Source organism: Callospermophilus lateralis, chromosome 4, assembly GCF_048772815.1.
Source record: "Callospermophilus lateralis isolate mCalLat2 chromosome 4, mCalLat2.hap1, whole genome shotgun sequence".
Taxonomy (NCBI): domain Eukaryota; kingdom Metazoa; phylum Chordata; class Mammalia; order Rodentia; family Sciuridae; genus Callospermophilus; species Callospermophilus lateralis.
The window spans coordinates 150,453,687-150,477,025 of NC_135308.1; the positions used below are offsets into that span (position 1 = coordinate 150,453,687).

Sequence of the window (23,339 nt, forward strand, 5' to 3'; positions counted from 1 at the left end):
AACCACCCCACCTCTACCCTGATGCTCTGTGAAACATTTCACTTGTTGTCGGTCTCCTCCCACGTGAGTGAAAGCTACACAAAGGCAGACTAGTTTATTGTGTCACCAGGACCTAAAACAGTGTCAGGACAGTTCACAAGCACCCAATAAGTTGCTGAGTGAATGGAGTAGGAGACAGCACCCATTCTTTCACCCAGGGACTCCCATAATCTAGCCCAAGGTGCTCTTTCACAGGAGTTGTGGAGATACCTGAGCACTTCTACAGGCAGGCACTGCTCTGAGAACTTTGTTCACATTACCCCAACCGCACAGAATGATTTTACATGTATTCACTCATTTTTTCCTCACAACAGCTCTACACAGGAAGTACTACTGTTTCCTCTCCTTAACCAATGGGAGGAGCAATGAGCCATGTGTGGTGCCCCAGTCAGAAGCTGCCAAGTGACAGAATCAAGATTCTGACAAAGCTGGGGCTTAAAGATCACACACAAAATTATTTGCTAGAATTCTTTTTGAAAAACAGCATTCAGCTCTCCACAACACCTCGCATTTCAAAACCCTGTTATTGCTTTAGCATTATGTATAGGTTCGGACTTCTTGATTTCAACCCATAAGGAGGCCATTACCCTCAACAAAGTCAATAGTCTCCTCTACTGGAAGGAAGGAAGCAAAAGGCAAACTCCGAAAACGGAACCAAAGTTGCAGCAAGGCTCCTTGACCAGAGACGCCGCCTCTCACAGAGCGTGGTGACGAGCATCTCCACAGCTGTCCTTGCTGTGCATGTACTGCATGCTGGACAGTGGACATCACATGATTTCATCACAACTCACAAAAACACAACAAAATAGTTGATCAGTGGTGTGTAGGAAAGCGGGACTTGACCGAGTTCAAGTAACTCGTTTGGAGTTGGTGAAGGTGGACTGGGACTTGGATCCATGGGACAGAACCTGCCTCCTGGAGACCTAACTGGCTGTCAGGTCTTTCATGATGAAGGTTCCAGTCAAAGGGGAGGAGAGAGGGCCAGAGCAGAAGGGGGAAGGCAGGACTTCCAAGACAGGGTGCTCACCTGCAGCCCCACAAGTCTGTCGATGTCCTGAGCAGAGGGCAGATCGCAGTCATCTGAGAAAGCTGCCGCGTGGCCCAGGGCCAAGGTGGTATCGTACAGTTCTTGGATGTCACCTGGATGTGGAAATGCCAGCAAGTAAAGCATTATAGCACGTGTCTAAAGGCTGCAAAGAGAACTTTGCAGAACAGTTCCTGAATATGCCATGGGGAAGAGTACAGGATCCCAGATTCCAAGTGGCTTCACTATTTGCTTAATAAGAATAATGCTTATTTAGAAAGCCACTTGATAAGTTTGGATTGGCATTGGTCAAGTCTCTTTCTGTTGTTATACAGTTACCACCCCAATGCTTATCCTACCTGACTGAGGGCACACGCTTGTAATCCCAATGTCTGGGAAGGTTGAGGCAGGAGGATCACAAGTTCAAAGCCAACCTCAAGAACTTAGCAAGGCCCTTAACTTTGGAAGACCCCATCTCAAAATAAAAAGGCAGGGGATAAACACCCCTGGATTCAATCACCAGTACCCACCCCCCAAAAAAAGTGTGTGTGTGTGTGTGTGTGTGTATACACTCACATACACAAACATACAAACAGGATAAGAGATATAGATCTACATAACTATCTTATTATATATTTATCTTATCCTGAATGAGCACAACATTCAACCCCCACTGTGTAGTTACTTCCTAAGAACGTCATCAGTGAGACCTTTTTTCTGTGCATTTTAGGGAAGCAGAGACAGGAAAGGCCAACAAGGTATTTACCACAGACTTAATAATCAGAGTGGCAAGATGTCAACACTGCTGTCCTCACAACTTTAATGCACACGCAAAATCAAGAGGGTAACTAGCTACATGGAGAAGGAAGAGAGTCGTTCTACTTATCGGTGGCTCCTCTCAAGTGTTCTGGGCAGCCAGTGAGCACACCTTGTACAATCACATCATCGTCTAAGTAGATGACCTTCTCGTGTTGGTGGATGAGCAGAGGGAGATAAAATCGCACAAAGTTCAGCTGTTGAAACAAGAGAAACAATAGTGAGGAAGAGGCTCGCGCGCGGCTCGTGTCTTCTGGGGCACTGGAGAGTTGGCTTCGACCGTGGCCTTGGCTAGCTCTACATCTGGAGCAGAAAAAGAAACAGGCAACTAGGATGCCTCACTGGGTCGTCCCACTCTCTGATTTGGGCTCCAGGGTTGAAGCCAGAGCTGGCAGACCAGACTCTCCTAGATCCAAACCCCTGTCGCCAAGGCCGTTGCCACTTTCTCTGAACTGCGGTAATGGAAGTCACTAAGGATCCCTAGTCAATCTTCCAGGGCACAAATTGCCTGCCTTCCTCTACATTCAGTCATTTTGATAACTCTCAACTAAATCGGCCTTACAGACACACATGCACAGATATCGTTCCGTCAGCAAGCTCAACTTTTTAGTCTTTTTTTATTTTTTTATTTTATTTTTTATAGTTGTAGATGGACAGAATGCTTTTATTTTATTTTTTATTTTTATGTGGTGCTAAGGATCCAACCCAGTGCCTCACGCATGCTAGGCAAGCCCTCTAACTCTGAGCTACAGCCCCAGCCCAACCTTTTAGACTTTGGTCCAGGAAAAAATATTAAAGAAGGCTGGGTTGGTGGGAGTTTAAAAGCTTCACTAGTGACAGCACCAGTAATCATCCCAACTCAGCTCACACTCCAACAGTAACAATGTGGAACTGGGGACAGATCCTACTGTGAACATAGAACCTAGTAGCAGAACTTAGTAAATTTGCAGGGTTGAACTTAAGTAACCATCACATGTAGAAGGTGGTTGCAGTGTCTGTACACCTGCCATCAACCCCCCCCCCACTTCATGCAGCAGAGAGCCTTTTATAAGCACTCTTGAACTAAAATTTATTATTATTATTAATTAACTTTATTATTTTCCAGCACTATGGAAAATGTTGGTGTCTCCTGAAAATATGATCTTAGCTGATCCTTAACTGTGGGATACCCGGATCTAAATGTAATGCAGAACCACAGTTCCTATACAGCCGATGGCTGGGGAGAATTTTCCTGGCCTTACTACTCCCCGCCTCCCCCCACCTGCAGCTCTTACCCCACAGACATACTCACACACAAAAATGCAGCTGACATTGTTTTAATGCCTCATTTCTCTTCATTAGCTTCATTAGGTTTATGTAGTAACTCTTAAATCCTTCCTGGAGCAGGTGATTTATGAACTATAAATAGGCAGCATTTAGTGGAGCTCTAACACAGGGAGGCCCTGAAACTATCCCGTGTGCATCTCAGTGACTACAGCTCCGTATGGAACAAAGGTCTCACCCAGGACTGTCCCCAGTACGCGCGATTCCTACTCACAGGCTGGAGCAACTCAGGCCTCGATGAGTCTGGTCTGATCTTCCCCTTGAGGACCACAGGGTTGAATTCCACGATTTTAAAGTTTATTTCTCTCAGTTTAGAATGTTCGATCCATTTTCTAAAGAAACAACAAAAACCCTCTAGCACACATTTCAAATCTGTCCTCAATTTGCCTATTGCCTCCTAAGAAAGTTTAAAGTGTGTATAAACTGAATGAAGTTTAGTTTAGAAAGTCTTTGGATTTTTTCCCCATCTGGTCTGGCTTCACATCTTTTCTTTCTTTCTTTCTTTCTTTTTTTTTTTTTTTTCTTTTCAATTACATAACTTTCTGCAAAGGAAATGAAGCAAAATAGTAATAACCAATATCTCCCCTGAGGCAAATTTTCAGGAACCTGAAAGAATAGAAATATTCATTCTTCCTCCTGAAGTGTCATCTGCAGTTGCCAGAACTATCTTTACCCAAAGCGTTAACTGTTCCAAAATAGTATGAAGTAGGACAATCTGAACCTTCAGCTTTGACTGAAGTCAAAGACACGGGGTCTTGCTGTGCTGCCCAGGCTTGTCTGAACCCCTGGGCTCAAGTGATGCTCCTGCCTCAGTCCTGAGCAGCTTGGGCCACAGGTGCACGGGCGTACACCACCATGTCCAGGGGGATCAAGTAATTTTGGGGTTTTGTTTTTGTTTTGCAATACCAGGGATTGAACCAAGGGCACTTTGCCACTGAGCTACAGCCCATTTTATTTCATGACAGGGTCTCACAAAATTGCTGAGACTAGTCTCAAACTTGTGATCCTCCTACCTCAATCTCTGGAATCCCTGGGATTACAGGCATGCACTACTGCATCTGGCTTGCCTCGGGGTTTTGTGGGGTTTATTTGGCACCAGGGGTTGAATCTAGGGGTACTTAACTAGTGAGCCACAACCCCAGTCCTTTTTTGTATTTTATTTAAAGACAGGGTCTCTTATGCCATAGGGCAACTCTTAGTAAATATAAAGGTGTGGAGATAATACCATGCACCATATCTGATCATAATGGAATGAAACTCGAAATCAATGATAAAAGAAGGAAGGAAAAATCCTGCATCACCTGGAAAATGAACAATATGTTACTGAATGATCAATGGGTTACAGAAGACATAAAGGAGGAGATAAAAAAAATTCTTAGAGATAAATGACAATACAGACACAACATACCGGAATCTATGGGACACAATGAAAGCAGTTTTAAGAGGGAAATTCATTTCCTGGAGTTCTTTCCTCAAAAAAAAAAAAAAAGAAAAAGAAAAAACCAACAAATAAATGAACTCACACTACACCTCAAAACCCTAGAAAAAGAAGAGCAAAACAACGGCAAATGTAGTAGAAGACAAGAAATAATTAAAATCAGAGCAGAAATCAATGAAATTGAAACAAACAAAAAAAACCATTGAAAAAATTGATAAAACTAAAAGTTGGTTCTTTGAAAAAATAAATAAGATCACCATGCCCTTAGCCATGCTAATGAAGAGAAGAAGAGAGAGAACTCAAATTACTAAGATACGGGATGAAAAAGGCAATATCACAACAGACACTACAGAAATACAGAAGATAATTAGAAAGTATTTTGAAACCCCATATTCCAATAAAATAGAAGATAGTGAAGATATCGATAAATTTCTTAAGTCATACGATCTGCCCAGATTGAGTCAGGAAGACACACACAATTTAAACAGACCAATAACAAAGGAAGAAATAGAAGAAGCCATCAAAAGACTACCAACCAAGAAAAGCCCTGGACCGGATGGGTATACAGCGGAGTTTTACAAAACCTTCAAAGAAGAATTAATACCAATACTTTTCAAGCTATTTCAAGAAATAGAAAAAGAAGGAGCTCTTCCAAATTCATTCTATGAGGCCAACATCACCCTGATCCCGAAACCAGACAAAGACACTTCAAAGAAAGAAAACTACAGACCAATATCTCTAATGAACTTGGATGAAAAAAATCTCAATAAAATCCTGGTGAATTGAATACAAAAGCATATCAAAAAAATTGTGCACCATGATCAAGTAGGATTCATCCCTGGGATGCAAGGCTGGTTCAATATACGGAAATCAATAAATGCTATTCACCACATCAATAGACTTAAAGATAAGAACCATATGATCATCTCGATAGATGCAGAAAAAGCATTCGACAAAGTATAGCATCCCTTTATGTTCAAAACACTAGAAAAACTAGGGATAACAGGAACTTACCTCAACACTGTAAAAGCTAAATATGCTAAACCTCAGGCTAGCATCATCTTAAATGGAGAAAAACTGAAGGCATTCCCTCTAAAATCTGGAACAAGACAGGGATGCCCTCTCTCACCACTTCTATTTAATTTAGTTCTTGAAATACCAGCCAGAGCAATTAGACAGACAAAAGAAATTAAAGGCATAAAAATAGGAAAAGAAGAACTTAAATTGTCACTATTTGCGGACAATATGATCCTATACCTAGAAGACCCAAAAGGGTCTACAAAAAAACTACTAGAACTAATAAATGAATTCAGCAAAGTGGCAGGATATAAAATCAACACGCATAAATCAAAGGCATTCCTGTATATCAGTGACAAATCTTCTGAAATGGAAATGAGGAAAACCACTCCATTCACAATATCTTCAAAGAAAATAAAATACCTGGGAATCAACCTAACAAAAGAGGTGAAAGATTTATACAATGAAAACTACAGAACCCTAAAGAGAGAAGTAGAAGAAGATCTTAGAAGATGGAAAAATGTACCCGTTCATGGATAGGCAAAACTAACATCATCAAAATGGCGATATTACCAAAAGTTCTCTATAGGTTTAATGCAATGCCAATCAAAATTCCAGCAGTATTTCTTGTAGAAATAGATAAAGCAATCATGAAATTCATATGGAAAAACAAAAGACCCAGAATAGCAAAAGCAATTCTAAGCAGGAAGTGTGAATCTGGAGGTATAGCGATACCAGATTTCAAACTGTACTACAGAGCAATAGTAACAAAAACAGCATGGTACTGGTACCAAAACAGGCAAGTGGACCAATGGTACAGAATAGAGGACACAGAGACCAATCCACAAAATTACAACTTTCTTATATTTGATAAAGGGGCTAAAAGCATGCAATGGAGGAAGGATAGCATCTTCAACAAATGGTGCTGGGAAAACTGGAAATCCATATGCAACAAAATGAAACTGAATCCCTTTCTCTCAACATGCACAAAAGTTAACTCAAAATGGATCAAGGAGCCAGATATCAAATCAGAGACACGGCGTCTGATAGAAGAAAAAGTAGGGTCGGGCTCCAAATTCCTTAATAGGACGCCCATAGCCCAAGAGTTAATAACAAGAATAAACAAATGGGACTTACTTAAACTAAAAATTTTTTCTCAGCAAGAGAAACAATAAGAGAGGTAAATAGGGAGCCTACGTCCTGGGAACAAATCTTTACTCCTCACACTTCAGACAGAGCCCTAATATCCAGAATATACAAAGAACTCAAAAAATTAAACAATAAGATAACAAATAACCCAATCAACAAATGGGCCAAGGACCTGAACAGGCACTTCTCAGAAGAGGACATACAATCAATCAACAAGTACATGAAAAATGCTCACCATCTCTAGCAGTCAGAGAAATGCAAATCAAAACCACCCTAAGATACCATCTTACTCCAGTAAGATTGGCAGCCATTATGAAGTCAAACAACAACAAGTGCTGGCGAGGATGTGGGGAAAAGGGTACACTTGTACATTGCTGGTGGGACTGCAAATTGGTGAGGCCAATTTGGAAAGCAGTATGGAGATTCCTGGGAAAGCTGGGAATGGATCCACCATTTGACCCAGCTATCGCCCTTCTCGGACTATTCCCTGAGGATCTTAAAAGAGTGTACTATAGGGATACTGCCACATCAATGATCATAGCAGCACAATTCACAATAGCTAGACTGTGGAACCAACCTAGATGCCCTTCAATAGATGAATGGATAAAAAAAATGTGGCATTTATACACAATGGAGTATTACGCAGCTCTAAAAAATGACAAAATCATGGAATTTGCAGGGAAATGGATGGCATTAGAACAGATTATGCTAAGCGAAGCTAGCCAATCCTTATAAAAACAAATGCCAAATGTCTTCTTTGATATAAAGAGAGCAACTAAGAACAGAACAGGGAGGAAGAGCATGAGGAAAAGATTAACATTAAACAGAGACGAGTGGGGGGAGAGAAAGGGAGAGAGAAGGGAAATCGTATGGAAATGGTAGGAGACCCTCAATGTTACACAAAATTACATATAAGAGGTTGTGAGGGGAAGGGGGGGAACAAGGGAGAGAACTGAACAACAGCAGATGAGGTAGAGAGGGAAGATGGGAGGGGAGGGGAGGGGGGATAGTAGGGGGTAGGAAAGTTAGCAGAATACAACAGTCACTAATATGCCATTATGTAAAAATGTGAATGTGTAACCAATGTGATTCTGCAATTTGTATTTGGGGTAAAAATGGGAGTTCATAACCCAGTTGAGTCAAATGTATGAAAGATGATATGTTATGAGCTTTGTAATGTTTTGAACAACCAATAAAAAAAAAAAAAAAGACAGGGTCTCACTGAGTTGCTCAGGGCCTCTTTAAGTTGCTGAGGCTGGTTTTGAACTCGAGATCCTCCTGATTCAGCCTCCAGAGCCACTGGTAATACAAATGTGCATCGCTGCACCTGGCCCATCATTTTTATCCTACGGTTTGACTCCAAGGATGATATGAATTTACCTTTATCAATGACTCTCAGTCTTCTCCATTTGCCCCCCTTCTTGTCCCCCTCCTCTCCTCACTCTATCCCCTTGCATTTTCTCAATCTTATAGAATTTCTGTCTTTTATTCAATTCATAATGAGATTCTTTTGTAGAAATAATCTCCATAGAAAACTTTTCGGAATGAAAGTCACATAGGACAGCATTTGTTCTTGGTTTAAAATTGACAAGAGCCAGGCATGGTGGTACACACCTGTAATTCTGGCTACTCAGGAGGATAAGGCAAGAGGATCACAAGTTTGAGGCCAGCCTCAGCAATTAAGCAAGACCCTCAGCAACTTGGTGAGACCCTGGCTCAAAATAAAAACTAAGAAGTGCTAGGGAGGTAGCTGAGTGGTAGCATGTCCCTCAGTTCAATCCCCAGTACTGCAAAAATAAGTAAACAGAAAAATTAATATTTTTTAAATAAAAATTGATCAGCAAATTAAACTTGAACAAAATTTAGATATGCAAAATGTGAACCATAAAAATCAGTCCTGTCCATAAGAAAAAGATAAACAACACAACAGAAAAATAGGCAAGATAGTTGGAACGAACTTCCAAATGGCTGAGAAATGTGTGAGGAAACTACTTAATCACTTTCCTTATTTCTCAACCAGGTATAAGGGGACATCCGATTAAACCATAGAGAGATGCCACTTGATGACCAAGTAGCAGAGTTAAGGTGGATTCCACCAGTGTGTGTGTGTGTGTGTGTGTGTGTGTGTGTGTGTGTGTGTGTAGTGTTGGGGATTGAACCCAGGGTCTTATGCATGTGAGGCAAGCACTGTACCAACTGAGCTATATCCCCAGCCCGGATTCCACCAGTTCTAACTCCAATTTATTTTTAGTAGGGTAAAGGATAAGAAAAAAATCAGTTCAAAATTGTGTAAAATTATAAAAAGTATATAAGTTTGTAGTTCAAAAATTATAAGGCTGGAGATGTGAATTAGTGGTAGAGGTATGTTTAGCATGCATGAGGGTTCAATCCTCAGCCCCTCAAAATATACATATATACACACACACATAAAATACACCATATCCACATATACACATGCACACATACACGCGCGCACATATACATATACACATACTCCCATAAATAATTAGTGATGACTCGGAACGATATTGAAGCAGTTATGTTAATATTCTCTCAGGTTAAGAAAGCGCACACACCTGTAATCCCAGTGGCTCAGGAGTCTGAGGCAGGAGGATGGCAAGTTCAAAGCCAGCCACAGCAACTTAGCGAGGCCCTAAGCAACAGCAAGACCCCATCTCAAAATATAAAAGGTCTGGGGATGTGGCTCAGTGGTTAAGCACCCCTGGGCTAAATCCCCATCACCAAAAATAAAAAATAAAAGAAAGAAAGCAAAGGAAAGAGAATCCACAGTGAAAGAAAGATTTTCACCTAAGCGGTGGAAGGACTGGGTTCTTTAGTCCCCAGACAGCCCGCTGGTGCAGACTGGGTTGCCCCCCAGATCCACAAGGCTTTGCTGTCTTCCTCACGGAGACAAGACACCTGTCAGCTCACCAGGTAGACCTTAGGGCATCCCCTCATTAATTCTAAGGACATATGTCAATCCAAAAAGGAAATGAAATTCACTTAAGGAAAGAAAACAAAGAGAAAGCGAAAGTAGAACAAATGCTCCAAAGACACTGCACAGAGCACCGTATTCGAGTCAGAGTGTTGCGGAGCCCGACCACGTAGAACATGATGTTGGCGTCAGTGTTGCTGTAGATGCTGTTGATGGCAGCCATGGTGGCGCCCATCCTCCCGGCTGCCGCACAGATCACCACGGGGATCTCCTCTTCCACGTCCTCTGCAGTCTCAGCGTCGTCATCTGGAAACATCAAAAACAGCCCTTGGAACATGAAGGAATTTCACGGTAGAGCAGTTGAACTAGTGTTCCACCGTCCTGGGGGAAGACAGCACAATGCGGGAGAGACAGCTCATTGTTCTCCAAGATCTAGTCTCTCTTTCACTTAGGAGAGGTGGTTTCAGCTGTAATTGCCACAAAGCCAACCACTGAGAGTGTTTCCCCAGACTCCCTTGCAGCTCGATGTGATCAAGTGCTGATAATGTTCATTTAAGTTAATTCTGGTAACCATGTGCAACTCCCAGGTCTGCCTTTCAAAGGGTTGCGTTTCCTGTCTAGGATGCTTTTCCCATTCTTTCCTGCATGGCTAGCTCCTGCAGATTAATTTCAGAAGCAGGATAGACATCAGATCCTCTGGGAGCATGTAACAGTGCCCTACAGACAGTACACCCTTCGATAGGTCCCTGATGCGCCCTTACTTATAATTGGATCTAACAACTGGTTGCACACCCTTCCTTTGTCTTCTATTACATAGGAGCTCTCTGAGGGCAGAGGAGGTGTCTTGTCAGGAGTGGCGAATAAATCATTGCTTTGAACTCCATAGCCGTGGACATTGGAGACACCGCTTCTGGGAATCTTTTGGTGTGATGGTGCTGAGAGAAATGCTCATTTGCTGTTAATGGGGCAGATTCCAGGCCTGGCATGCAATTTATGGTATCTTTGAATTCAGATGCTTGCTGCCTTGGGGTGGAAGAAAGATGGACATGCTCAATAGCCTTGAGGCACCAGAGGCCCAGAGAGAGAAAAGATATGGGCAAGTAGATAAGCCCCAATTAGCCTGACCTCACTTTTGTTTACCTTGAAGAAGTTTTTCTCACAGTAAATCCCTTTGATGCGTATAAAATAAAGTCGGTGAGTCTTGCTCTGTTAGAGGTCAGACCCATCTGGCTGACCAACCCACCAGGCCCCACTTTTTACCTATTTTTGTGTCCTTTGTTTTTATTTATTTTATTTCTTTCTTTTTAAAAATTTTTATAGTGGTGCAGGGGATCCAACCCAGTGCCTCACATATGCTAGGCAAGCGCTCTACCACTGAGCCCCAGCCCCAGCCCTGTTTATTTTACTTCTTATAACCTTTCTCAATCCGACTCATAGCCGGCGCTCAGTACACTGATGCAGTGAGATCTTGTCTTGTTTATCTCTGGGTCCTCTGCATCTATCCCACTGACTAGCACATGGTAGAGCCTCAGTAAACTTTGGATGGATAGACAGATGGATGAGTTTATTAGGCATCTCTATTTCAGCACCTACCCCATTGCACTCGGCGAGTCTTTGTGTCTGTTTCGTCCACGCGACTGTGAGCTCATCATATTATCCCCGCCGAGTCTCAAACCTTGGAAACGCTTAAGGAAAGTTTGCTGAACTGAACTGAATGGATGGATTGGCCCTAGAGAACAGGGCTCTTAAGGAATGGTTTGCAGGCTATTCCTAGGGCAGAGAGAGGGAAGGGTTGAAAAGCGGGGGCAGAGCCTGGCTGCCAGGCTCCGGCAGAGGCCTTCAGCAGGCAGCAGGCAGCAGGAAGTAGGAGGAAGAAAGAGAGGGCATCACACGGTCATTGCCAGAGAAGCTGGGCCAATTTAACCGCCCCCCCAAACCTGTTAGCTGCCAAAAAGTTCCTCCTCCAGAACAAAAGCTGAAGGCACCCTGGAGACCTGTCGGGAGGCTTGTCTGCTCTTAAGCTCTTCAGTGCTTGTGTCCTGCTACACTATTTAGATCCATGGTATCAACAAACTGGTGCTTCAGCCAACCCATTCAGAGTTGGCACTGTGAAGCCATTGGGTGCCCAGAGCAACTAGAAAACATGGCCATGATAGAAGGGTCTGGAAATTAGTCCATTCCCACAAACCTCTCTTAGCAAACCATGCTGATTTCTAGAAGTGAAACGTCAGCTGTCCCAGTGCTAAAACTCACAATCAGAGAGTATTGTGTTTTTTTGGCCAAAAAAGATCAACTTGTCTGGCCCAAATAAGATGGGAGTGAGGCTCAGGTGATCAGCATGCTAAATCACAAGGAAATTACCCGGACAGAATGCGGAACCTGGGTGCCTTGCTTTCCTTCAGCATGTGACGTCACAGGGACTCCAGATGTTGACTTATAACACTGGTTCTTTGAATTAACATTCTTTGAATTACAAAAATTATACTTCTTTAAAAACTTCCGGTCCAAATGGAAGAGGATCTGGTAAATTGTGATGATTTTGCAGATCTCTCTACTCCCATCGGAGAGGTAGATCTCAGCCACCAGTGTGGTATGTGCCCAAAGCCCTCCTTTGTGTAAATTCTCAAGAATTCATTACTACAGACATGTATTATTTTAAAACCACAATGGAATCCTACTTTTTATACCCTCTGCAACTGGCTTTTCCCATGTAACATACCATCTTGCCACGTCAACACTACATTCTCTTGAACTGTGTTTTAACGATAGATTCTTTTTTAACAGTGAATGGAATCAAATGTGATATTAGATCCACTCTTGTGGTCCCAACACTTTGTTTATTGTCCGCAACTGATTAATCAGTCAGGACACGCATTTCCGTACAGTTGTTTGAACAGCTGTTCTAAGACGTACCCAGAGGATGAGCTGAGGGAGTGCCCTGGATCCAGCAGGGAGTGAAATGTAAGGAAGAAAGAACACAGAAAGAACCAGAAGCTCGGAGGGCATCTGACCTTGCTGACCTCCTTTCTCTCTCTTCTAAAACAATTTTTGGAGGTATACTTTAGACGCTGTGACAGGCTAATCATGTCCCCGCAAAGCTCTTATGTTTATGTCCTGACCCCCAGTAACTTGAGATGTGACTGTATTTAGACCTAGGCTCCTTGAAGGTGACTCTCTGCAAGCCTGGGAGACAGGTCTTAGGAGAAACCCGCCTGCTGGCACCTCGATCTTGGATTCCCATCCTCCAGAACTGTGGGAAAATAAATGTCTATTCTTTTGGCCATCTCCCCCCGTGGTGTTTTGTTGTGGCAGCCTGAGCGAATCCATACAGAGGCCTTAAAATTTACCCGTCATAAATAGTGTTAGCAAAACTGTGAATGTGTGCAGTGATCACCACCATCCAGTTGTGGAACACCTCCAGCCCTAGGAGAGGTTCTGCTGAGGCTGTGTGCCGCCCACCCACTCCCAAGACCCACTCTAGGCAACACCCATCTGCTTTCTAGAAATTTGCCATCCACCTGCCTTTTCTAGAAATTTCATAAACGTGGGGTCATGCAAGTGTGGGCTTCTGGGTCTGTCTTCTTTCACAATGCTTTTGAGGCTCGTCCATATTTTAGCTTGTATCCGTAATTTGTTCCTTTCTAGCTTTGAAAATGCTCGGTGCTATGCGGAGACCACGTCCCCTTCATCCACTCTCCAGAGGGGCCACCTGTAGACCGTTTCCAATTTGGGGCCACTATGAAAAATACCCCATGAACAGCCACATGGACATCTTGGTGTGGAAGCCATTCTCTTTCCAGATGCTCTCGATGCTCACTTGGACCAGATTTTGCATGTTTTAAATTATTTTAAAGTAATTTTTAATTTAAAAATAACCAGAAAGAGATGGCCACTCTCTGGGAACAGAAATACTGTTTTGTTCACTGGTGTGTCTTTAGTCCCTAAATGTCTGGCTTTAAAAAAAAAAAAAAGAAAAAAATGTGGCGTGAATGGATGTCACACACTAGAACACTAACTGCATTTATCTTCGACTGATGGAGTTGCAGGGAATTTTTTTTTTTCTTTTGTGCTTTCCATAAATGAGTGTGTTTATTTGCCTAATATCAAATGTAAATTAATTGGAAATACAGTAAACACACACAGTGCTTCTTGGTGGTGATTCTGTGGGTGTTTGGGGTTGCGGAATAGCACCTCACGCAGTCCACCCCTGAGCAGGGACACGGGCTCTCAGGGCAGCTGGAGCGGGACCTGAGAGTCATGAGGCTGTTTGGACACTAATGGAAATGGACCAGCAGGGAGAGGAAAGGAAGGGCAACTTCCACAGGTAAAATGGCGAGAGACTGCAAAGGGCTGGGATGCAGAGCGGCCCACTCCAAGAGTGGTCCAAGAATCAATCAAGAGCAGCAGCAGCAGCAGCAACTGGGAGAAAGCCCATCAGGAACACGAATTCTCAGGCCCCTTCAGAGCTGCCATTCTAAGCCTCTTGGTGGGGCCCAGTGGTGTGTTTTCACAAGCCCTCCATGTGAATCTTACATGTGCCACCATCTGAACAGCACTGATCATTCTAAGACACCGTGAGTGGTCGGCCTTGGGTGGATATTCCACACTCAAGTCCTTAGAAGCTGGCCAAGTTATCACATGTCCCTAAACCCAACTACTGAAAGGACCTAAAGGAACATCTCAAACCGCATCAATCTGGGTGGATTGCACGCCTGCTTACCTGCTTCAGCCTTGACCACGGTCGCCTTATGAACTTTCTTGTACAGAATCCCACATAGGGTCACAATCAGGAGGAACAGCAGCACTTGATTAACTGAAACGACAGTGACACCACGTCAGAGTCCAACCCAGCCAGCTGGAATCAGGTGGAGAGGCTCAGAATGGCAGCGTGAGCAGAAGCCCTCCAGGACAGACTCAGGGGGCCTGGGACCTTTCTTAGAACAACTGGCACAGAGGTAAAGAGCTGGCCTGGCACACAGTTGTCAGGGACACACAGAAGCCAGGTAAGGAAGACCCAGCACTAGCGCAGACAGTCTGTTGGCAGAGGTCGGGGACTTAATCATTACAGGGTGCTGCCTCTGGAGCCACTTTCCCTGCGCAAATATTTTGTTTCAAATAGTAGCCAACATTTATATAATGCTTATTGTGTGCCAGGACTGATTGTAAGTACTTGTGTTTAGCTCTTCTAACACAGCAGCTTTTCAATTAATTCAAACTACTGGTCAAGGATGTTGTGCAGAAAATTCTTACCCTGGGTAAAATGTTAGAAGCCTTCAATACTTCTTCCAGTTCTAAGTCCCCAGGACAGATTCCACACCATTTGCAATGTTTGCTCTTGGGACCTACTAAGTGGAGCAGTGTAGGACCGTGGTTTGGTTTTTTTGGTTTTTGTTTTTTTTGCAGGGAGGGGTGTATTGGGATTTGAACCCAGGGGTGCTTTACCACGAAGCTACATTCGCCACCCTTTTTACTTTATTTTTAAAAATATTTTACTAGCTGTTGATGGACCTTTATTTATTTATTTGTGGTGCTAAGAATCGAACCCAGTGCCTAGCACATGCTAGGCAAGCACTTGCCCCTGAGCCACAATCCCAGCCCCTCTTTTTATTTTTTATTTTGAGACAGGGCCTCACTAAATTGCTTAGGGTCTTGCTAAGTTGCTAAGGCTGGCCTGGAACCTGTGATCCTCCAGCCATGGCCTCCCAATTTACTGGAATCAGGGGCACATGCCACCTGGCCCAGCTCCAGCATTTTCTTGAGCAGAGAACACATACCACTGATTATGTATGAAATGACCGAGAAGATTCATGTCCACAGCATTGAGCAATTATTAAATCACGGTGTGAAAAGTCAGTTTGATTCCATGTGCAGGAGGACAACTAAAGCTACTCCCAGAGTTAAATGACATTCTTCTAATTGAATATATTTTTTACAATCACCTTCTTTATTTTATAATAGTATAAAACTTTTTTCAACTTACTGTAAGAATAAAAACTTTCTATTATAAAGTACACTTTTAAATTTTAAATGTGAGTCAAACTTAAAGAAAATACTAAGTAATGCATAGGACAGAAGGAACACAGATATTGAAAAAAATTAAGAAGGTAGTGCATTGACATTGTGGTACACAAACCCCTGAAGTATGGGGAAAGTTGGTAGAAAGGAAAGGGAGGGGATTTGAAATCAGACTCAAACCTTTTTTCCCACCTCCTGGCTGTGTGACCTCAGACATATTACTTAACCTTTCTGAGCCTCTATGAACTTGTCTGCTAAGTAGGGATTGTAATAATAAGCATTATCTCACAATCTGGTTTTGAGAGCTAACAGAGGCAATGCAGGCACAATAAAGATTTCATAATTATTATGTATTATCATTATTTTGCATCAAGATACTTAATTTATTGGCCTCATATTGATTTATTTTCTGGCTCCAAGACATTTGCCTTCATATTTGTTAACAAAAGGAGTTGGACAGTCTTTCCCAATACCTTGAAAAACCACTTTCTGAGGCTCAATGATCCCACTTCTCTCTGGGTCATCAGATTCAGCCAGGGACCACCAGACATGAGGCTCAGTTTAAAACAACTATAGGAAAGCAGAAGATAAGGGGCAAAGTTCTACTGTTTCTCAGTCTGACCATATTCATTTGCACAGGTTTGGAGAGGTGGCCCAGTATCTTCAACCATCTACTCCTTCTAACTATGGCTGTTATCAATGTGTACATTTGCCAGATTAAAAAAAAAAAAAGGAATTTTTTTCTTTTTTTTTTGTAAAGAGTGTCCCATGCTACATTTGGGATATACATACACTAAAGAGTTATTCCTTTTTTAATCTGAAGTTTAAGTTTAACTGGATGACCTGTGTTTTCATATACTAACAGGCAACTCTACCCTGAGAGTAACAAGATTAGGTTAGTGTGTTCCCCCCCAAAATTCACACATCAACTTGTCTAAATTCGGGGGTTTATCCGGGTTTTAATACATTTGAAGATTTGAGGTGACCCTTTAAGAACAAAAATACAAAATTACAAATGCTAAATTATACATGAACATGAGTATTTATTTATTTTTATTGGTATTATTTTTGAGACAGGGTCTCACTATGTTGAGGCTGGTCTCAAACTCATGGATTCAAGGTATCCTCCTGCCTCAACCTCTTGAGAAGCTGGGACTTTGAGGTGCATGCCCAACTGAATATTTCTTTAGAATGAGAAGTTGTATTAGCAGGTTTTATAAAAATACATGACCCTGCTCATTATAGGTCCACTTCTGACCAAAACTTAACAACCTTCCACAGGAATCAAAGCAGATTCAAAAGAGAGAAAAGAACAAAAGCTAGCCAAGTCTCAACATCAAAACACTCCAGCTAATACCTTCCTTCGATCATTAGTATCAAAAGCGATCATCTGGCTGGGGCTGTAGCTCAGTGGCAGAGCTCTTGCCTAGCATGCGTGAGGCACTGGATTGGATCCTTAGAACCATATAAAAATAAAAAAACAAATAAAATAAAAGCATTCTGTCCATCTACAACGACGACAACAACAACAACAACAAATTTTTTTAAAGCGATCATCTTACTTTTTCGTAACAGAGCCATGGGTATCCACGTGGATGAGACTGTAACCTGCAGATTGAAGAATAAAGTTATGTTTAAAAGGGAAGCAACTCAAAAGTCACCAGCAAGGATTACGGACAATGTCTTCTCTAAAAGCCAGACATGGAATGAAGTGTGGCATCATCCTTTACTGTTCTGAATCTAGAATTTGGGAAAGAAAATCGATATTTCTTAAATGTTCAGCCTACCTCTTCAAAAGTGGTTAATCTGGTGGAATAAGCCTTGCAAAGGGCCCGAAAGAGGTCTTTTGTCTTCATGGTTTTTTAACCTTCTCCAAGAAGCTGCTTTAGCCTTCTGGGCCAGCAAAGCAGAGGAGCTAGATCTTTTTGATCTAACGTACCAACCCCGTGCCTGTCTTTTGCTATCATCACTTTGCACTATAGTCAAAGTTTTCACTATATTTTGTAATATTTTATTTGTGCCCTGAAGTCGAGAAAGTTAACAAACTCTCTGTTCTCGGAGACACCTGTTACTCTGCTTCCTGGTTTTCCCAGTTTATAATTTATCTATCTATATAGTTATTACAATATCTTAGATGTTCATTTGGAGAAGCAACGGGTATTTAGACAAGCACAGGTGAGCAGGGCACTTTCAATGAAAAAAATGAAATTCAATCATTAGATAAGAATTTTAAACAACCAGCTACAATTTCGCTTTTATTTTCCCTGGATGCATCCTGCACACCCAGAAACTCCAGGTGCCTTGAGAGTGGCCCTTTTCATGCCCTTCTAGACCCTGGGAAAGAATCAGATCAACACAGCACATTACTTAAGGTTTTTCTGAGATCAGGTTTCAGGTACTTTTATGATTTCAGTGATATGTGTTTGTCCAACTTTGGGGGAGAATATAAGCTTCCAATGGCCTTTGGCCACGTGGCTCCCCCTCCAGCTCCCTGAAGGTAACCACCTGGACCACGGGGTAGAAAGAAGACAGAGTCAGGGGATGGCAAACTCTGAGATCCGGAGATGAGCCCCTCCCTGGGCATCCCACCAACCCAAGCCAATCAATTCCCCTTTTTTCCTTAAACTTCTTTGAATAGAGGTTCGGTTTCTTGCCAGCAGGAGCCCTTCCAAACATATTTGCCGTGGTCAAGCTGGTATTCATGTGTGTATAGGTGTATATATACATATATTTACAGGGGCCAGATAATTCAATAATAAAAGCTCCTATTTCCTTTGCCAGTAAATGGATAGAACTGGAGACTATCGTGCCAAGTGAAATAAGCCAATCCCCAAAACCAAAGGCCAGATGTTCTGTCTGATAGGCAGATGCTATCACACAATGGGGAGCGGGGGCGGGAATGGAGGTTCATTGGATTAGACAAAAAGGAATGGAGGGAAGGAAGGAAGAAAGAAGGAATAGATGTGAAATGATTGGGTAATGGTTGGGCAGAGAAAGCCTCAACCTAAGCAGTGCATTAATCCCCTGCAGGCACATAGGGTGTGGCTGGAGCAGGTGGGGAACCAGGGCTATTTTCTCGGAAGAGTTAGAGATTTTGCTGAGAGAATGTAAATCTGAAGTTAATTGATGAAAATGCCGAGAGGGATTAAGTGCCCAGCCCGGGACAGGAAGGAAATTAGGGTGATGCCTTTCACCTATGTATTCATACATTCAGTCAACAGGTATTTATTGAGACTCTGCTAATACACCAGGACCACAGATTCAGAGGCCAGTCCCTAGGGAGTCCACGCTTGGGTGAAGGACCCGGATGACAGCAGGATGCTGAGGGGACCTGGCAGTGTGAGCCCAGGGCATTCATTGTTCCAGCCTGAGGAGAGGGTGGGGGTGGGGGGTCAGGAAGACGGTCTCTCCTGAACTGATCCAAACCACCCCCTTCAGGCCTGTTCTTCCTCGTGAGAAGGCTGGCCCCTTGAGAGCAGGGCCTGCATCTGAGTCATCTCAGCACTTCTCATTCTTGGCAGGTGCCCATCCTCTTTCCCTTGCCCATTTCCACAAGAGGCAGAAAAACCTAAATACAGACTTCACTCACCTCCTTTGCAGCTAGGAGTAGCCACATTATGCAGATCTGCAGATGAACTAAAGTAAAAATCTGCCGGGATACTGGGGATGCTTTTGCTTTCTGGACGAAGGGGCAATTCCTCCTTCTTCCTGCCTTGCCTGGGCCCACAAATGCTGGAGCTAGGCAGCCATCTTGTAACTATGAAGGAGAGGGCAAGAGCTGCAGAGAACAGCCAGCCCTGACATCAAACTGAGAATCAATGCCTTCCATACTCACATCCTCCAGATACATGAGAAGAATAAACCCATGCATTTTTAAGCTGCTGTGAATTTGTGTTTGGGGTACTTGTGAAGTCAGAATTAGGCAGTCAGTAGAGATAGGTAAATCGAGTCAGGTTGGATCAAGGAGGCCAATTTTGAGTGAGTCCAGCAAGTTGGAGACTGTCCCCTGAAGGACTGAAATGTTAATTCTTTCAGAGCCTTCCTCCACCCTTATTAAGAACCTGCCCCTGCTCCAACCTGTGGCTAAGGTACCTTGTCCCAGGAATTGCCTTCCCTACATGGAGCTATTAGGTTGTTAATTAATGTGTCCAGGGCTGCTCCATCTTGGCCTTCCCCCTTCAGCCCACCTGTTTCCCACCTGTTGGCCACCCCACTGTGCAGCATTCCTAGGCCTAGTCACATAGGCTGGAAGGAGAGTGATGATAAGGGGAAGAGGCCAGGAGAACAAAGGAAGCCTAGGACTTACAAAAAGGGCAGAACACCCCACTTCTTGGGACACCAGAATGCCAGCTATGGCTCCTTCTCCCTCCCAGGAGAAGTCTGTTACCCATTTTTAAATAAACCCTGCTTTATATGCTTGCCTCGGTGTGCTTCTCTAATGTTCAGACTTAAACATGTGAAGAAGTAGAACTCGTCACTGATAACCAGTGGTATCAATGACAGCCAGCCAAGTTCAGAGACAGAACACTGACAGGGAGTCAGGCATGGACAGCTAGAGGGAATGATGGGGGAGGCATTTTGTTTTGGGGACCAGGAGCTTTATTCTAAGCCAAATCTCTAGCCCTTTTTATAAGTTTTGCTTTGTTAAGGTCTTGGGAAGTTGCTGAGGTTGGCCTTGAACTTGAGATCCTTTTGCCTCAGCCTCCGGAGCCGCTGGAATCGCAGGTAAGCCTCACCACACCCGGTGTTTCCTCTGCCTTTCTGAAGCTCACTCTCAGTCTCTTTTGCCATCTGTCTCCTTTGCTCCTACCTCCTGAGCCTCAGAACACCTCAGCATACAGCCCTTTACTGAGAACTCACTTCTGAGGAAATCTCCTCCTGTTTCACAGCTTTAAATACCATTTCTATGCCAACAACTCCCACGTTTCTGTCCCCGTGTGGATTCCAGACTCCTAAGTCTAACCGGTCACTTGGCATATCCACTTGAAGGCATCCATGTGTCCCAATCTGAGCTCATGAGGCCTCCCCCAACCAGGCACCCTAACCAGCTCTCCCAAACCAGTTAATGGAACTAATTGTTCCAGCAAAAACTAAACTTGGTGCTATCCTTGACCCCACTTGCTTCCCTGCCCCACGTGTGGACTGGTAACAAATGCTGTCTGTTCTTCCTGCAGAATACATCCACCATTTTCACCACCTTCAGGTCCTGACCTTGGCTGACCACCATCCTTGGACTCTTTGACTGTCTTATGCCATGGCTGTTTTCCTCCAGTTGATTTCATAACCAAAAAACACAGTCAGCCTGTGAAACTCTGAGCCAGAGCCTCTGCTCCAAACCCTCTGAGGCCTGCCTGTCTGTCTCGGGGTCAGAGCTGAGTCCCTCAATGTCCTCCCACAAGATCTCCATGATCACTGGCTTCCTTGCCAGACAGACTTCACCTCAACCTTTCTACTAGCCATTCCCTGCATCTGGAATGTTCTCCTGGGATATTCAAGTGGCTTGATACACACACACACACACACACACACACACACACACACACACGTATCAACTCCTCGGCAATTATTGCCATCTGCCATTCTGCCTCTTTGTTATGGTTGATGGTTTGCCCTCCAAAGGATACGGTATAAGCTCCCCGAGGCAGGAAAGTTTGTTTTTGTTTTTATTGACAAATTGCTAACATCTAGACAGGTGCCTGGCAGTATCGGTCCTCAGAAATATTTATGGACTAGAGAGAGGAAGGTACAGCCGACTCCTTTAGGATGCTGCTGAGAACCATGTAGGTTCACCAGGGAAATGAAACCCCCACACACACAGAAGCCACTCAGGTGCTCCCTGGGGACCTTGCGACTTCCCTCCTGATCCCTCTCTCAGTCAGTGCTGACCACCGCCAGCTCCGCTTGCCCCCTAGTCTTCTGCGACCCACTTACTGACTGCACAGGAACAACACTGACTCTACAGGAACCTCCAGCCTGGCCTTCCCACCCAGAGGCCCTCCCCACCCTCCTCTTCCCCAAGTAATCAGTGGCGTAACTGTCTCAGTAGCTTTTTGTTGTTGTTGTTGCTAGATAATTATATCAAAAAATAATTATCACCTTTTCATTATTTTTATTTCAAACACACATTCAGCTTGACTTCTGGCTTGATTTTCCTTCTCTTAGTTTCATTTGAAACATTTTGAGTCTATTGAAAAGTTGAGATAAGCACCCACCACGTACTCTGCAGCCCATTCGTCAATTGCTAATCTGTCGTATTCACTCCACGGCTCTCTCTATGTACTTGCGGTTGCAGTCATCACAACACTTCACCCCTAAATACTTCAGCAGATCTCCCTTTAAAGTAAAATATCCTATTGGGCACAGTGGCACCCACCTGTAATTCCAGCTTCTTGGGAGGCTGAGGCAGGAGGATCTCAAGTTCAAGGCCAATCTCAGCAATTTAGCAAGGCCCTAAGCAAATTAGTGAGACCTTGTCTCTAAATAAAAATAAAAAGGGCTGGGGATGCGCTCAGTGGTAAAGCATCTCTGGGTTCAGTCCCTGGTACCAAAAATAAATACATTCATTAATTAATAATAAAGCAAGGACATCCTAAACACACACACACACACACACACACACACACACACATCTTCCTATATCATCACAATGCCATGATCTCACCTAAGAAAAGTAACATTGATAACATCAACCAATAAGTTGTCCATTCAACTTCCCTCATTATCCCAATATTGTTGTTTATTCTTTTTTTTTTTAAGTTGTAGATGGACAAATACCTTTATTTCGTTGATTTATTTTTATGTGGTGCTGAGAATCGAACCCAGCGCCTCACATGTACCAGGTAAGCGCTCTGCCATTAAGCCCCAGCCCTAGCCCCTGTTGTTCATTCTTGGTCAGCCCCACCCACTGCCTTTTTATTTGTCACTACATTATGGGTTTGGAGAATGCAAGCCACTTGTTTATAGAATTGGACTGAATGATTTACACCACAGTTGTGGGGAGCGCGCTCGGGGAAGGCCAGCGGGTACAGGCGTGCAGTTGTCTAAGAGATAACATCTAAGGTTCTACAGCATAGGAGGGTGACTGTGGTTGACAACAGGTAATTGTTTATTTCAGAATGGCAAATAGGATTTTGAATCTTCTCAACATCAAGAAATAGTAAATCTTTGAGGTGATGATTATACTAATTAGCATGATCTGTTCATTATACATAGTACACATGTATTGAAATATCACACCGTACCCCACTAATATGTACCATTATGTGACAATTCTTCAAATTAGCCTTAGGGCTGGGGTTGTGGCTCAGTGGTAGAGCGTTTGATCCTCAGCACCACGTAAAAATAAATACATAAAAATAAAGGCATTGTGTCCATCTACAACTAAAAAATAAAAATAAAATAAAATTAGCCTTAAAAAGACCCTTCCGCAACTCTGAGTGTCTTTTCTGCTTAAAGCCACTTGTTAGAACCCACTAACAAAAGGTTAAGGTCCAAGCTTCCAGTGACGCCTGTGGGTCCCCATGCCATGCCTCTGCCACGCTGAGCTGCTTCAGGATTACTCTCTACCCTCCACTGTCCTCAGC

The 23,339-nt window shown here is 43.3% G+C and overlaps 1 protein-coding gene across 1 annotated transcript in view; it reads right to left on the minus strand.

Moving 5' to 3' along the window:
* Positions 1-23,339, minus strand: part of Glt8d2 (glycosyltransferase 8 domain containing 2) — a 30,355-nt gene that overhangs the window by 3,749 nt on the left and 3,267 nt on the right. The window contains exons 2-7 of the mRNA XM_076855034.1: positions 17,319-17,364; positions 14,462-14,554; positions 9,876-10,047; positions 3,417-3,534; positions 1,992-2,076; positions 1,067-1,179 (exon numbers count right to left, since the gene is read on the minus strand). Coding sequence (XP_076711149.1) covers positions 1,067-1,179; positions 1,992-2,076; positions 3,417-3,534; positions 9,876-10,047; positions 14,462-14,554; positions 17,319-17,337 — 600 coding nt within the window. The 5' untranslated portion in view covers positions 17,338-17,364. The remainder of the gene's footprint in view (positions 1-1,066; positions 1,180-1,991; positions 2,077-3,416; positions 3,535-9,875; positions 10,048-14,461; positions 14,555-17,318; positions 17,365-23,339) is intronic.